At 47.3% G+C, this 16,938-nt stretch overlaps 1 protein-coding gene across 1 annotated transcript; it reads left to right on the top strand.

The window, feature by feature from the left end:
• The first annotated feature begins 1,654 nt into the window (after positions 1 to 1,654).
• Positions 1,655 to 15,637, top strand: LOC138683892 (transcription factor JunD-like). The gene has a single exon (XM_069777178.1). It carries the CDS (start codon positions 2,894 to 2,896, stop codon positions 4,208 to 4,210), a length of 1,317 nt encoding a protein of 438 aa, XP_069633279.1. The 5' UTR covers positions 1,655 to 2,893; the 3' UTR covers positions 4,211 to 15,637.
• Positions 15,638 to 16,938: the final 1,301 nt, after the last annotated feature.

Raw genomic sequence — 16,938 nt, 5'->3', positions numbered from 1 at the left:
CCCCGCCCCGCCCCGCCCCGCCCCGGCCTCTCGCGTCCGCCGAGGAGCCCCCGCGGGGCTGAGGCGAGGGACGGCCGGCCTGCTCCGCGGAGACCAGCGCCCCCGCGGGCCGCGGCAGAGGGGTCCCACCCGGGGCCCACTTCGTCCCAAGGGCTGCAGAGGCCGGCGGGGGCTGTTCCCGCGCTGCGGCCGTGGCTGCGGCGAGGGAGACCCCTCAGAGGGCTCTTCCGCCCGGGCGATGCCCGGGGCCCTGGCCGGGGATGCTCGCCCCACCCGGCAGGCAGGGCTTCGGGCGTGCACAGCGCGGTTGTCATACGGGCAGGAGGTTGGGTCTGTCAGCCCCGGCGGGTTTCCAGGCTCTCTTCAGCGAGAAAAGGCGGGGGAAGGGGGGGGGGGGGAGAGAAAAAGAAAACAACAAAAAGACCACGTTGCCATAACACACAGCTGCATTAAGGATGTGTAGAACAACTCTGTTTCACTCACCGAAACTTGGCTTGCAGGTGTATCGGCAAGTATTAGACAGCAATCTAACTAAATCAATCTTGTCGTTGCAAAGTTTATTTCAAGCAGTTTCTGCACTTTTCCGTTCCATAGGCTCACCTTCCAACTCTGCATTAGATCAGCAGGTAAAACCATCATCTATAACCGACCAACAGGTCTTGCCAGAAGACTGACAAAGGGACCGGCCTTTAGTGTCATCTCTGTCAAGTATCACCACGTCAGATCCAGAATTTCTCTGACAATGACTCCAGAGCCAAGTGAACCTCCCCACCTTTTTCTCTCTCCCCACCCAGGACCTCATTTTCTCCTCAGTCTACTTTCCCTCTCAGCACTTGCTTCACAAGGGAAAGAAGAGAAGCTGCACTAACTTCAGCCTGGAGGCGCCTTCTCTGCCTAGACAGCCCTCTGCCCAGCTGCGGAGAAGGTACCAGTCACTGCCATTTGCTTGCCCAGCAGTACAACTGGAAAAGCCCATACAAAGCAATACATCCACAAAGCTGCTTGCATTAGCCATTTTCAGTACTCGGTGTTGGCTAAGCACTGCTAGCTCTGCCCCTCTGCTGCTAGGTCAGCCAGGAGACAGGGACACAAAAATAAGCTCTTTCTAGCTTCCTCACCAAGAAAGACATGCTTACTCCTTCCCTATCCACACAAATGCCTCTGTTTCTGGCTTTTGCCTGACGGTTTTCTTCTCGCTGGAGTCCTGCTGCTGCCAGTGTTCTGGGCAGCGATTCTGTCACAGCCTCAGGGAGCAGCAGAGCGGGGGTAAAGACCAGCTGGGGGTGGCCGAAGCCAAGGTGGTGGCCCTCACCAGCCTGGGGAGAGTCCTCCAGCGCCCGAGCAGGGTGGGCAGAGCAGGCACTTGTGGGTGGGGTCCACTGACACACCCAGGCAAGGCGAGGTGATGAACCAGGTACGAGGTCCACCCCAGGGGAGTCCAGGCAGGAGCAGCGGGAGATGGTGCCAGGAACAGAACTGGAAACACAGGTCCAAGGTTCACCCAGGAGATGGGGCTGGAGAGCGGAACACCTGCGACGTAGCTGGGCAGGGACTGAAGGCCGAGTCTGAGTTGAAGTGGAGCTCTTGTCCCACGGGCAGGGTGTGTAGTCGGGGCCCCCAGGGTAGGTGAGTCAAGGTCATCGAGGCCTTAGTGCTCTTAGGCTCTGGTTCTCCTATGGATCTGAAGTGGCATGTCTGGGGCAAAGTCCTTCCTGACTTGACACCAGTGTCTCTGCCTCCTCCCCCACTCCCAGTTTTGGAGCATCACAGTGGAGGCACAGCGTGGCTGTGCACACGGTGGGGCTACAGCAGAGCTCAGCAGCGTCACTAGACCCTGGGAGAAGAGATACTTGGTCTTGATGTGCAGGGAGGAAATGTCTGGGGGGAAAGCACAAGCAGATTGGAGAAGGGTGGACGCCTCACTAAGGGGATGCTGGTGGATCCCAGCACGGATGGGGGAGACCTGGTGCACGTGTAGATGAGCCACTGAGGCCCTCAGTCAGCAAGCTGACTTAAAAGAGAGCTTTCAGCAGCTCTGTCAGGACCACATTAGTATCCCCAGCAGAAGGAAGTTTTAAAAGGCTGGGTGGAAAGCAATTTCCTCATCCTGTAAGAATTTTGGAGACTTGGAGAGGAGCAGGGGAATTGCCTCAAGTGAAGATAACAAATAAATACCACCCCCAAAGTGAAAAACAGCACTTTCATGTTCCAGTAACATTGAAAAGATGTCTAAGCTGTTTCAAACCCTCCCTCTGAACTTTTTTTTTCAGAAGAAAAGCTACCTCCTTGCGAGTGGCTTTTGCTTTGACAAGTTGGCACGTTCCCTGACGGCCAAGCGTTTGCCCAGCAGACTTCCCAACCCTCGCTGTCGGGAAGCGTTAACACCTGCGCTACCCTTGTGCCCCTCCATCGCAGACCCAACCCACGAGCACCTGCCCACAGCAGCCGCCACGCGTGGGCTTTGCTCACTGTCCTCCTGCAGGACCCGTGGGGTGGCTGGAGTCCCCCCTCGGGCGATGCCCAGGGGAAAATCCCTCCTCCTGGGCGAAGCCCCCGGCTGCGCCTCCCCTCCCGCACCGCAGCCGCGGGGCGCGATTTCGGGGGGAAGCGGCGCGTGTTCCCCCGCGGACACCCCACCGGGGCAACACCAGGGCTGCGGGCGGGAAGCCCTTTCGCGCAAGCCCGGCGGGCGGGGGAAGGAGCGGGGCGGGGGGGGACCATCGGCGGCGGAGGGGAGGCGGCGGCGGGCCCGGGGCGTGGCGTGGGGCCGGCGGCGCCGGGAGGTGGCTCAGTCCCCGCTGCCAGCCGAGGGCGGCCGGCCCGCGGAGCAGGCGCCCAGCCCGGCCCGCTCCGCGCCGCACCGGAGCCGCCGCCGGCCGGCGAGGGCGGCAGCATGAGCGGCGGGCGTAGCGGGCGATCCGCCGTGAAGATGGAGGCGCCGTTTTACCCCGAGGAAGGACTGGAGCTGCTACCCGACTTCGTGCCGCTGCCGGGTTTCGGTACTGCCGGCGGACCGGGAGCCGATGCAGCGGCGGCGGCGGGGCAGAAGCTGCTGCTGGGCGCCGGGAAGAAGCGGGACCTGGCGGCCGCCGCCCCCGCGCCGCTCCCGGGGCCCTTCGCCCTTCGTCCGCCCGCCGGCGCCCGCGGCAGCGCGGCGGCTCTGCGCTTGCTGCCGCCGCCGCCGGCCGCCGCCGCCGCCCCGCCGCCGGCTGCCGGCTCCGCGGAGCCGGCGGGCGGCGGCGGGGCGACGGCGGCGGCCCGCGGCGGCCCGGAGGCCGCGCTGGGCTCGGCTGCGGAGCTGCCACTGCTGAAACTACCGCCGGCCGCCGACCTGGAGCAGCTGCTGATCCAGGGGGGCGCGGGGCTGGGGTCCGGCAGCCCGGGTCCGGCGGCGCCCGGGGCGGGGAGCGGCGGGGCAGCGGCGGCGGGGCCGTTTCTCTACCGGCAGCCGGTGACGCAGGAGCAGGAGGGTTTCGCCGACGGTTTCGTTAAGGCCCTGGCCGACCTGCACAAGCAAAACCAGCTGCTGGCGGCGCCGCCGCCGCCGCTATCCGCGCCGGGACCCTGCTGCACCGCCCGCCCGGGGCCGCCGGGAGCCCCCGCCGCCGCCGACCCGCCGGCCGTCTACACCAACTTGAGCGGCTTCAACCCCGCAGGGCCGCTGAGCCCCTCGGGCAGCGCCTACCCCGCCGCCTCCGCCCCCCCGCCGCCGCCGCCGCCGCCGGGCCTGGCCTTCGGGGCGGCGGGTCTGGGGAGCGGTCGGCTGCCGCCGGCGCGGTCCCTCGAGGAGCCGCAGACGGTGCCCGAGGTGCCGCCGTCGGCGGGCGGAGAGGGCGGCAGCAGCGCGCCGACGCCGCCGTCGCTGTCGCCGCTGGATGCGGAGAGCCAGGAGCGGCTGAAGGCGGAGCGCAAGCGGCTGCGGAACCGCATCGCCGCCTCCAAGTGCCGCCGGCGGAAGCTGGAGCGCATCGCCCGGCTGGAGGAGAAGGTGAAGGCGCTGAAGGGGCAGAACGCCGAGCTGGCCGCCACCGCCAACCTCCTCCGCGCCCAGGTCACCCAGCTGCAGGGCCGCGTCCGCAGCCACCTCTCCTCCGGCTGCCACATCAACGCCGCCGGCCATCCTCCTCCCCCCGCCGCCGCCGCCTCCCAGCCCCGGGAGGCGCCCCCCGAGGCAGCCGCCGCCGCCGCGCCGGAGACCAGCGCCTGCTGAGGAGGGGGGGACGCCCCGCCGCCAGCCGGCCCCATCCCCGCCCGCCGCCGGGGCGGCGCGGAGGCACCGCGGGGCCGAGGAGCTCGCCCTCCGCCGCCGCCGCTCTTCTGTTGTTTTTATTCTTCTTATTATTATTAATTATTATTATTTATTTGCGCCCGGAGAAGGCGGTTGCAGGAGCCGGGTGTCGCTAAGCGTTTGCCGAGGTCTGTCGATGTTGCACACAGCAGCGAAGGTCTCCGTGGGTGGTTTGGGGGCAGGTGGGTTTTTTCCAATGAAGTACTTGAGGTCTGCAGAGATTTCGGAAATTAAGGAAATTCCTGTTTACAGAAAGATTCAACTTTATTTTCATGGGGGATATAAAAAGTGTGTTTCCTAATACACCTTACTGAACTGTATAGCAATGGATAAGCTTTTCAAACTTTAAAAAAAAAAAAAAGCCAGAATCGTACCCTTTTGAAAAGATGTGCGTGTATATATATATTTAAAACATAATATGGCTATGTATATTTTCTTGGTATTGATAAAGAACTTTTTTTAAAATACCGTCTTTCTCTAGAGCTTTAATTTGCTACTGAGAGTTAAGACAACTGTGTGGGTGCTCTTGCACTTACACAGCTGCAGTTTTAAAATCGAACCCTGGAGGGAAATGATTTTTGTTGTAAATCTTAAGCAGGATGAAACGCATTGCTGACTCAGTCATATGAAAATACTTTTCTAAACTGTACGCTCCATATTTCTTGTGCCAGTGCAAACTTGGGGCATTGATAGTTATTTATTGAAACTTGAACACTTTTGGACGTTGCCTAGACCTTATTTTTCTAGATAACATGTTAGTAGTGAAAATGGTTACTTTGGCAAGAAGAGCTTTACTTTTTTTTCCTTCACTGTGTACATTCCAGTAGTGTTAGCTCTTTACATGGTATAGTAACAATTTAGTGCTATACAGAAAAGGGCTCAGGTTTGGGGCGGGTTAGCTATAAAGGTGGCAATTCCATTGTATTCTATTTGAATAAATCACAGAAATATTATGGAGAAGTAGATTTATTTTTCAGTAGAAATCTCTGTATCTTGCTTCTTGGTCTGCTTTGTTCTAAAGAAACTTTCTGCAATACTCTAGAGACAGAAAGTCAGCGCTAGAACGTGAAATGTTTTTCTGGTTGGGAAGAATTGGTGTGATTTATTTCTTTGTCAAGATTTTACTAGTAGAAGAGAATAGCGAAGAAACTATTATTTCCTCTGATTAGACATAATCCTCAATAAGTTTTTGAAAGCTTTAGATCCCTTGCTCGGTACTACTGCCTACCTTGCTTCTGCTGCACCTGTGTGTTTTGAGCATAGCCGCTAACGCCGCGCTGTCGAGCCCTGTGGCGTGGTGCAGTGGGAAGGGTCTGTCAGAGTGTGAGGGTCACCCCACCAGAAGCCCCTTGGTGCGGGGGCCGCGGGCCGGGCCTGCCACTGGGGGAGGGCAAGGGCTTCTCCTGAGCAGATCCAGCTGCAGAGTGGGGCCTGCTCCCCTTTTGAAACTGTGCTAAAAACTCTGCTTGAACTCAGAGGCAAAACTTACATGGGGATACGTGTCTGTGCCAGCTGGTGAAAATTGGGGATTGCACAAGGATCCAAGGGGGCATAGACATCCTTATGTGTACAAGCCATTGCTCAGATCTGTTAAACCCACTCAGGAGCTATTAAACATCTCTTACTTCTTCTGAAGGCTACACTTGATGCTTTGAAATTCAAGAAGAATGGGATAGACTCACAGTTTTTCTTGCTTTTATTGGGGATATGTGAGTGCTATCTGTTCAGAAAGTTGAGCTGCAGCAGTCAAGTGTGTGAGCTTTTTCTTTTAGTGCATAGTCATTCCTGGCACGCGTGTGAAATGACATGACAATGCGTACTAATTGTGTTATTGTAGCTGAGATGCTCTGAGGATATTTCTTTTCTTAATGCATATGCAAATTAGGTAGAAGCCATATTAGTCATTGTATAACTGTTTAATCATGTCACTAGAGCCTTTTTCGGTGATTGAAATGATTGTCTGTAACAGTACCTTCTGCTGTTAGAAATACTAGTGAACAGATAAAAAATAATTTTGATCTTAACACAGGTTCTTTAAACTTCTTAAAGGTATTCTGAACCCAACAGCATACAATCTGTAGCACTGCCTGTTATATAATAACTGGGTGAAAAATAACTGGTTTTTACTTTGTGGCAGGCATCACCTATCTGCAAAGATGCTGCAAGACTGGAGAAACTGATAAAGACTTTTTACACACACACACACACTTAACATGCTTTCCCTAGTGAGAGAGCTAATGCTGCCTGGTAGATACATTGATGTGAGATGCTTAGCTTTACTGTGTGTGTAGTGAGGTGGGGTTTTTTTAAGAAATCCTGGAAAAATTATTAAAAATTACGTGCGTGGACACTGCTGTTTCAGTTCTTGTATTTGCAAATGAATGTAGGACTAGGTAAATATCTTGCAGTAGGACACGGGACAGTGATAAATGCAGCTGTGCAGTACTTGTTCTTTACTTATTTTACTATTCTGGTCAGAATAAATTAGGAATGTCCAAGGAGAAGTGGGGGATCCGTAAGACACAAGGAATCCCTGCGATTCCCCTTCCAAGCCAAGGGCAGGGCTATAATGGGCTACAACCTGGCAGGAATATAATGAGCTCACCCTTTTCAGCATGGTAATGTTAAAGCTGAAAACCACCACACGTTAGCTCTCTCCCGTTTGAACTTTGTGCAAGAGCAGTCCTGCGTCCAGCCTCTCAAAGATCTCATGTGGTAACTTCTTTGATAGCCTGCTTTATGTTCTAGCTGACATCTGTTAGGTGGTAGAAATGCTGACAGGCCAGCTCTGTTACCCTGATGACTGATGAGAGGTTACTAGTGAGGCTGGCGGCTCCAGTTCTGCCAGAGGCTGCTACTGTGGTACTAGAGTTGTCCGAAAGAAATGTGTTCCCTGTAGCATGACAGGTTACCTTCATAAATGCCTTCTTTTATCTGGTGTTTGGGCTAACACACAGGATCTAACAGTGATGTGACGAAAATCTAAGAATAGTGGGGGGTGGTTGGGGTTTTTTCCCTATTGATACTGCTGGAGGTTGCTGCACCTATTGCAGAGATATGGGTGGATAACCTGAGCACCTAACAGTTTAAACCAAAATAATAAGACTCAGGAGTGCTTGCCTGCTGCAGCCCTCAGGCTTGATTGTTACTGTCTTCTAAAATGTATCAGTACTCTGACTTTTACCCCTGCAGTGTTCCTAAATCTTTAAATACATCTTCTTTATTTTGTCTTTTCTTTTTTCTGCAGTTTGTTGCAGCATTTTTCATGCCTGTTGCTTTTAGGTTTTGATTTTCTGCCTAAAACTTTGGTCACTGTGAGATGCTAAAAGATAGGTAACTGGGTAAAAAATTTCCAGACTGTTTATATGATTTCTATCAATGTAGCTTCTTTTCAGTAACTGCAGGCAAGTTGGCTGTGTAAGTGTCACTGTGGAAAAAAAAAAAAAAGGAAAAAAAAAGAAAAAGTTAATTTAAGTTCAGTGGAACCTCAGCACTTTTTAGCATTTTTCTTCATCCTTCAAAACTGTACTATGCTTTGTTATACCTGTGCACGCTATTCGCTAGTCCTTAGAAAGATTGTCACTGCATGACTTGATTTGCGGGCTACCCTCATGCCCTTCTGATCTGGTTTTGCATTCCAGGTGCAAACCCATGACAAATAAACATCCCTCTTTGTTTCTTTGCCTTCTGTGTAATCTCTGCTCTGGAAATTATGCAATCCCTTCCTTTGCCTGTTTAGGTTGGTGGATGCTTGGTCCTCTGCATCTTGCTTGCTGCTCATCAGCAGATTTTGAATGTGCTTGAACCAATGTCTTGATATAGATGTGAAGTGCCTTCCTATTTAGGTGCTACAGCAAAAGAGTTTGATTCATAAATGGCTTTCATTTCTTTGAATTGTTATCAGATCTCTTCTGTCTTGGGGAGTAGGAGGAGGAGTGTCTATGGTGAGGGAAGTCTTGTTCACTCCTCCCTTGGGCAGAGGGAGGAGCTCCCATCAGATCTGCCCCTGCTTGCAGTGGGTGCAGGGAAAGTACTCCGCTACGCCTGACTCAAATGATGTCATTGCTCGAAAATTTGAATGGTTTGCTCCCCAGCATAGAACGGGTAGTGAAATCTGTCAGTATCACAAGGTGTCCAGACAGGTCTGGTGGTTGGTGAGTGGTTCTTAGAACTTTCACTGTGACTTCCAAGCTGGGCCCATTTGGCAGGCTTAGAGAGGAATTCCCAAAACACAAATACTTTGCATACTTTGAGAAGTGTAGGTGTTTGGGGGTGATAAGTCCTGATTACCGAGAGGGGTGATTCTGGTGGTGACATTTTTGTCATGAGCCTTTGATGGTCTTGCAAGTGGTAAATACCTCAAAGGATTTGGACTCTTCACTATTGACTGTCATGCACTGTTCAAGATCAAAGGGTGGCCCTACTACAAGTCTCTGTTACCTTCATCTGTGTTTATGTCATTACTGAAGGAAGAGTCATGAGGCATCCTTTTTTTTTTTCATTTAAATATCGATTGACTGTGTCCATCTCACCTTTGACAAAGGAGTGATCTCCCAAAGTTAAGCCCTGAGGCATTCTGCAGTTTGCAGCTGTTAAAATGGAAATTTTGTTTGGCAGCTAATTTCTAATCAGTTACATGGCTTGATGATACTTTGCAAATTATTGTATAGAGGTGTTCGGTGGTGTCTGTAGTACAGATGCATGCGATGTCTGAATTACTAATTGTGCTGAAAATAGTGACTTGGCTGCCATAACCTGAGTCTTGGCTATTTGAATCCAGTAGCTTCTTAGAGAAAATTTCTCTATATCTGAAATTAATATGCAAGAAATAAAAAACATCTACTTGTAACAGAAGTCATTCTTCAATGCATTTTATGTGTCCTTCTGCTTCTGAAGTGTAAGTTAAAAAGGAAAAAGTGATGAGTTATATTTTCATTTATTCTTATGTGCAGCTGTAACTGCTGGTGGATAATTTCTTTCCTTACTTGACTCTTTAAGTTTCTATGTTTAGCAAGTAGACAAATTGGAGTATGGCATATCTGTGTGCATATTTGATTTGTTCAAACCCCTTCCATTTTCCAAATATTTTGTTTTGCAGTTTTACTGTAACCAAGAAAGAGTTCCTAGGCTGTTTTGACACTCTTTGGTCACTTCATCTGATCAGTATTGTGTGCAGTGACTGTGCATCTTCCAGCAGAGGTGGACAGTAAGATCTGTCAGGGATTCAGCTTTTTTAACATTTGGTAAGACCTTTATCAGCAAAAAAAGCCTTGAACAGAAAGCTTTCACAGTGCATAATAATCCTGCAAATGTTGACTGATCTTTCTAATGCCACAGTCTCTTCTGTGGGGCTGCATAATGGTTTACTGAAATCTGCAGTTTCTTATAAATTTGTTAATATTACTGCACATAGTGAAACTTTACTGTGAAGGTGTTGGTGAATTAAATCTAAATTTAGGGAGACTTAGGCCGTTACAGTGCATTATGGGAGATAAGAGGCCTTATTAATTCTCAGCTACTCCTGTGTTTCAAAGATCTCTCTCTCTTTATCCTGCCTGTGAAGTGGCTTGCAGCTCTCTGTGCGGTGAAACTTACCTCTTCATAATGGCTGGTAGTAACTCAGAGGTGGGACAGAAGCAACTTCCACATGAAGTGGTCATGTGTGACAAACTAAATGTAGGTTTCTGAAAAACTCTGCAACAGTGAGTGCACAGTGGAGAACCTGCTGTTGTCCATGTGTTGCTAAGAGAATCTAGAAACTTACACACCTAATTCATAACAAGGGTGGCTTTCCGAGATGCTGTCCTCTTGACTTGCTAGAGGCATTGATCCTTGCTGCTTTCTTTAGTCTGGAAGCAGTTTTCCTAAGCTATTGCATAGAAGAATGGTTTACTTTCTGCGTCAGTATAGTCACAAACCGGATCTCTGCTTGGATGTTGAAACAGTCTGCTGCATGTAGGTCAACCAGAATGCCATGCTCTAGCTGTCTTTGCAGGGTCCTGCTGAGGAAACAGTGGCGGAGAGAGGAAGGAAACCAGTCTAGGATCTGTATCTTCACACCAACGCCGTGTTTTGAAATGCAACTTTCTGTTGAGCGGTCTTGACAAAAGTGTATCACTGATGTAAAAGCACTGAATCTTGGTCTTGTGCGTGCAGGGGACATGAGTTCTTGTGCTGGAGTTCTGCTTTTGGTGGTATCCTCTCAACTCAGTGCCAGCCACTGTTAGGGGAAAAGCCAGCAAATCCAGCCTTTATGAACAAATTCTTCTGAAGCACGCAGATACCCACAAACACATGTCAAGGTGTTGTGCACAGACACTAGCATGCATAGAGAAGGGCATGGCCAGATGGAGGAACTGTGATTTTCTTCGCTGCATCGGTGCACAATGGGGCATCTTCATATTCTTTGTCGTGGTTGAGTTCTCCCAGAAGAAAACTAAACTGCAATTCTGTGTGTGATTGCAAGGTGATTTTTTAGAGTTCCAGTCAAATTGGAGGACTGTCAAATCCTGCAATGCTAAATTAACACAAAAAGATCATTTATTTTAAAGTCATGTTTAGCCTTAATGTAATCTCAAAGTGCTGCATTTCATATGTAGTAATTTGCTGCAAAGTGAAGGGAAGGTTATTATAAATAATGTTCGCAAGGGAGTCACCCTAAATAATTACCTACCTGCTGTTTGCTTTTTTGTCTGTTATCAAAATGTCTGTATCCGTAGCATGGCTACCTGTAAATTGAGCTTTGCTCTGAATTTTTAGTGCTAGTAACAACCAAGGTCTGCAATAGTTTAAGGAGTATATGTGCTGGCTAAATGGCTTTTCTGGAGGAATTATGATTTCTGTAGGAATGCTTTGGAGTGATGGTTGACTATGAAGCCTTGCTAACACATGGAGATAATAGATATGACCAGTTCACTGTGCACTAATACACTGCTAGATTCTGATATTTAGCACACTGTTGATAAGATTTACTACTAAGTATGGGTGGTGTTGTAAGCCACCTAAATAACATCCACGCAGTCTGGAGAGCTGTGTCACTGGTGATCAGTAACACACCCTCCATCCCATCCCAGAAAAAAAATCTTTGGCTGCAGTCTTTATTTGTTTTGGGTTTGGTTTTGCAAGTTTGGTTACTTTTCTAGATTAAGTCCTATTTTACTCTTCCCTTGGAATTTATTTAAATAAATTTGAAAACCTTTCTGCTAAGTACCTTGAAGCATCTCTTGCAACTGTTCATTTACAATCAGTGAGATTGTGGTATTACTTCTGTCAAAGATGGAGAAAGCTGAAGCTGTTAAAAGTCAGGCTTCTCACTGCATCCCTCTTCTTAGACCATGGACGGAACATGTGAAAATTCATAACCAGTAGCTTGAACTCTGTAGAACTGTTTGATACCGTTTTCTTATCCTCTCCAGAACACATTCTACCGCCCTGAGGGGTGTGTGGCCCTCTTGCCTGGCATGGAAAATTGACCTTTAAGATTAAACAGTCTTAAAAAACAAGGCTTACAAGTCTTGTGGTTCATGCTGAGCCTTTTGAAGGATAACATGTTGAGCTTGAGAACCTTTCCCACACCTCTGTTTCAAAAATCTCCAGATTTTGTTGTAATGCAGAACACAAGCAACGTGGTGGCATAGAATAAAGTTAATGGACTGTTCCAGAGAGTGTATTTAGGATACCCTCCTTCTTTTTCACTAGTAACTGCTAGGGGAAGATACCAGTAGAAGATACTGGTATAAAACTTGCACTTCTTAATGAATAGAGCCAGAGGTCAAACTCTTGTTTTTTCCAACTTTTACCATTCTGTCTTCTAATATCCTTCATGGAAGTTTGATAGAAATAGTGGGAAAATACTGACTACTGGAGAGTTAAATAATTTTGTTATATATAATATGTCACATAAGCTATGGTCATAGGTAGCTAGTACACCTAATTCTATTTACAGTCTGCAAGATGATGCCTTCAGAGCAGGGATTCCTGAAATGCTGCCCAAGTGTCATTACCAGTCCAAACCATTTTGTGCCAGTTACTAAAATTGTATTGTAAATCCTTGCGATGTTTGAAAGTCTTTCTGGGCATACTGTAACTGAAATCACAGCACAAGCTGTATGTCTGTGGTATCTTTGTGGTATGATGCCATTTTCCCAGGAGGCCAAAAGTGTGTAATAAAGTCTGCTTTTTTATTCCTTTCCCGGTGGTAATAGTTAGAGATGATAGTTGGAGGAATCAGCAGCAGTAAGAAAAAAAGCAGCGAATCCAAGGAAGAAATAAAACTTATCTCCAATACAGTATTTAATGGTACTATTTACTGTATGTTTAAGTGGCAGATTATTAAGATTGCTCTTCAGAATGCTTTTTAGCTTTCTTTGTTTTGTTATTACTACTTAAGTGTCTTCTGAACTTCTCTTCTTTGGAAATTGTGCCCCTCCCGGTTTGGCCTGATGAGTGATAATTTCACACTTACTCTTATTTATTTGAAGCCGTGGCAACCACCATACTGAAATGTCATCAAGTAAAGTCCAGGTCTGAATGCTGACTGATGATGCAAAGGTCTGCTCTCTAATAAAATGTGGCCCGTGAAGGATGAGCTCCAAAAGGCAGCTACGCCCAGTCTTCAAGCATTTGCTCTAATTTCAAGGCTTTCCCATGTGGTGTTGCTCAACATGTAGCAAAACAAGTTCTTGCAAGCCCCTTGAGCATTCCTCCGTATGTAACAGATTAGATATTCAGGCTTTGTTAGTTTCCCGCCCCCCCCCCAATAATCCCAAACACAGAACAGAAGACCCAATACAAGCAAATCTTGGAGAATTGTTTCACTTTGTTGCAAAGTGCTATTTGTTAATTAGAGAGACACTTGGTGCAGTTCTGACATGCGAGCCATCAACATAAACACTTACTTGCACCAGTCATTTTGCTTTGGTTGCTCTTGGCTAATTTGTAGAGGACAAAGGGAAGGGAATAAGTGTTGCAATATAGTATTGTGCAATTTCTGGCTTTCAAATAGAAAATGATGAGCAAGTCTGCATAGGCCTCTCACCCACCAAAATTTGGCCACTGATTCTTACCACTCCCACTCTTAATTAGGAATGGGTCTACTGATTTCTTAAGGTCAAAAGGGAAGAAGGGTAGAGATCTTAAGAGAGGGCAGTATCAGGGCTGTTCTGCTGTGAAAGGCCCTGAGCCTCCTGGGCCTTAAAACTCCAGTTAATCTGTTGGATTACCTCTAGTTCATGATGCCTGAAGGTAATCCTTAGGCTCCCTGTGCAGGATCTTACCAGGAAAGGTGGCTTGGTCTGTATTGCTGAATAAGTCTTTTTGGTGAAGTAGCTCTTCAGCTTTCTGTGGTTTTCAGTCTGTGGAGTTGTAGGACATCCAGGGCAGCTTCTCTTTCCTGGAGTGGCTCATCTAAGGCTGGCTTGTTCTTCCTGCAGTTTCTGCCTAGAATGAAAATCTTTCTGAGGTTTAGGGGACCACATACATGCCCTTGCTGTGTGGTGTTCATGATGGCTAATGTTGTATCCCTCAAAATAGACCCCCTGAGAAAGGAGTAGCTCCAGATAGGTGCAAACTGGGAAAGATGAAATTCATCATTCTTTGAACAATATGTCTTTGTTTGCATCAGTTGAATAAAGCAACTAACTCCTATCAACTAAAAAGGAGAGAGCTCCTGGGCAATAGGACCCAGCTTTTGAAAGCACTTGGTGGTTTCTGGTGCCTGGTTCTTGCTGAATGTCCGTGATGCAGAAAACACTTAATGCCCTGCAGTACCATAAGCCTTGCAGTATCATGGGCTGGGGCTGCTGCTAGGATCACGCAAGTGCTGTGGTCCTCATTGGGATTAGAGTCATGCCACCTACTGATCAATGGACCAAAGGGATCTCCTGAAGAGGAGAAGGAGCACCTCCCTGCTGGGTAGCTGCCAGCATCCCCAAGCTCTCTTTTTGTCTAAAAGGAGAACTGTGAGCCAACTTCCACTTCCTACAGCTCTCAAATCCAGACTGGTTCTTCCCAGGCCTTCGGGCATGGCGCTGAAGCTTTCTCGTTCAGGACAGCTGTTCAAAACGAAAGGTGGAGACAGAGCAGTTCAGATTTGGCTTTGCTCTTCCAGCAGCTTACGTGCAACTAGTGGGTGGGTGGCTGTCTGCCTACATCCTTTCCTGGGTTCTTGTAAGTGGGGTTTACATGTACCTTCTTATTCTGCCTTATTAGCTGGCGCAGAGGAAGCCTCTGAGAAACCTTTTCAAAATCTCTGCTTCAGGAAGAATTTAAAAAAATTACAGTATTTGAACAGATTCAAAGAAGCCCCCAAAAAACAAAAAAAACCTGAACAACAAAACAAATTACTTTGTATGGGTACAGAAATACTTCCCCTTTTTTTAAACCTGATTATTTTGGGGAACTCTTCAAACAGGTGTGCTGGCAAGGACATTGCGCACAGATGGAGGTAATAATAGTGAAACAAAATTCAGTAGCTACTCATTTGCTGGATTTGGTCAGGAGAGGTTTATCAAGGACACTTCTGACAGCTTTTTTTCTGATGCGGTGATTTTTTTTTTATGTAAACAGAAGCTACAGGGCTTAATAATATACAACTGAGGATTATGTCCATTGTAATTTTTTTACATTACTTTTACAAACTATGTAGTATTATATTCAAAATACTTATTTCTGAGACAAAGTGGATATTAGTTGGCATCTTGCACTTGATTAAATGTAAAACATTTTCTTAATTTAGTGATGTGTTTAGAATACTGTAACTTACTGAATATACAACAGTGATAACTGTGTTTACAAGAATTTTCCAGTTCCTACTGTTCAGTGGTAGCCAATTTGTTTAAGAATTAAAAGTAAGGCATGCTGCGATTGGCAATCTTGGAAAAATTAACTCAATGCTGCTACCACTAAATACTGTGGGATGGATACCTTGGGTTTAAATGGCAGCAGAATTGTATTCCAAGCCTCTGTCTTAAGTACTTATGACTAAAAGGCGACTTGCCTTGTGCTCATTTATGTATCCCTGTGTGTAGTACATCAGTTAGATATCTGTTAATGATTGATTTGTAACACTAGGACCTTTATGGAGATCACAGTGGGGTTTTTGTTTGTTTTTGTTTGTTTCTGAACAGACATGTAGACATTTTGGAATGTATAACATTGATCCTTGTGCTGGAATTGTTTACATGCAAAAAGGTATTTATGATTTTTTGCAAACTGCAATGTGCAATTTTGTACATGTGTTTTAAACTAAAGAGTTTATAAGGAAGATATTGTATGTACAGTACTTGGACATGAGTATTATTTCTTTGATATAAATATCTAGAGGAAAATTAAAATTGCTTTATATTCATATTTTTGGCTGTGTTTTTAATTATTTCAGCAAGAAATTTAGGAGTCAGCTTAAGGCATAGTTGTCATTTTGTTGGAAAATCCAAGAAGAATTTGTTGATCTGGGCTTTTTAAAAAATATTTAAAAATCATGCTTAATATGCTGCTTCTTTCAATTGTATCAACATTTTGAAGTGCAAGGAAGGAAGAATTTCTTCTCATAAAAATGCTGCTCTTCAGGATAACTTCGCTGTATGCTAGAGCAGATACAACTCAAAAAGTAAACTTTTAAACAGAGCAAAAGAGAAGAGAAAGTCCAGCTCTTGTGACATCAGATTTCAGGCCATTTCTAGAAAATGCTGACTGGTGTCTGCACTGTGGGACGGGACTCCAGTCGCCTGTGTTGTGACTTCTCTGTTTCAGTGGAACAAGCAATGGTAAAAACTTTTTGTCATTCAAACTGTTCTGAAGCCACATCTGGAGCAAATCTGTTGAATAAGGCAACTCTTTCTCTTTCCCGTGATCGTTCTTATGCCCATTGCTACATCTTGACATATTCCCAAAAGAGAGCTACTCAGTAAACATTGCCACGTGCTAAAAACACTTCTGAAGTTCCAGCTGAAACCTCCTCTGCTTTGGGACGGCATCCCTGCCTTCCAGATACATCCTTCCAAACTGAGTGATGAGGGGAAGGTCTGAGTGCCAAGCCCCACCAAGAATGCTCCAAGGATGCGAAGTTCAAGGAAGAGCTGAGAAGCACAGTGGTGCCAGTGCCTTTGGCTACTTCAGCTCACACCCCAGCACACAGCTGGATCCTGGCTTGTTCTCTAGAGGTGCATGGGTTCCAGATCTGACACTGAAGAAATGGTAGAGGGACTGGTTTCGATAGGAACACTAAGATTTTAGAAGTATGCAAAAGTTAGAGGGGGGGGAAAAGGAAGCTGTGAGTGCACTGTAGTTCAAGCTGTTGTACGTTGGCACTTATGGTTTATGACTGTATAATCAGTTTGGTGTGGGATTATTGTGACTTCTAAATGTGAACCATGCCTCCTTCAGTGCTCTGGGAGTTACTTAATGCTTTTTAATCTCCGTGTTGTGCATGGCTGCAGGCTGTGTTTCACACATGCTAGCCAGACCACTCCTTGCAGACTTCCACTTCACTCTAATACAAATTCCTTCCTGGGAGAGTGTGTAGCACTCTTGAAATAATCTTATGGTTTCCTAATTAAATACAGAGGGGAGGCAAACAACAAGATGGTGAGAGCCTTTAACGCTTTGATAGATGCTTGAGGGTATTGTTGCTAATTTTGGATGTCAATTTGAGC

Source organism: Haliaeetus albicilla, chromosome Z, assembly GCF_947461875.1.
Source record: "Haliaeetus albicilla chromosome Z, bHalAlb1.1, whole genome shotgun sequence".
Taxonomy (NCBI): Eukaryota; Metazoa; Chordata; class Aves; order Accipitriformes; family Accipitridae; genus Haliaeetus; species Haliaeetus albicilla.
This window is presented reverse-complemented; position numbering and strand designations above follow the sequence as displayed.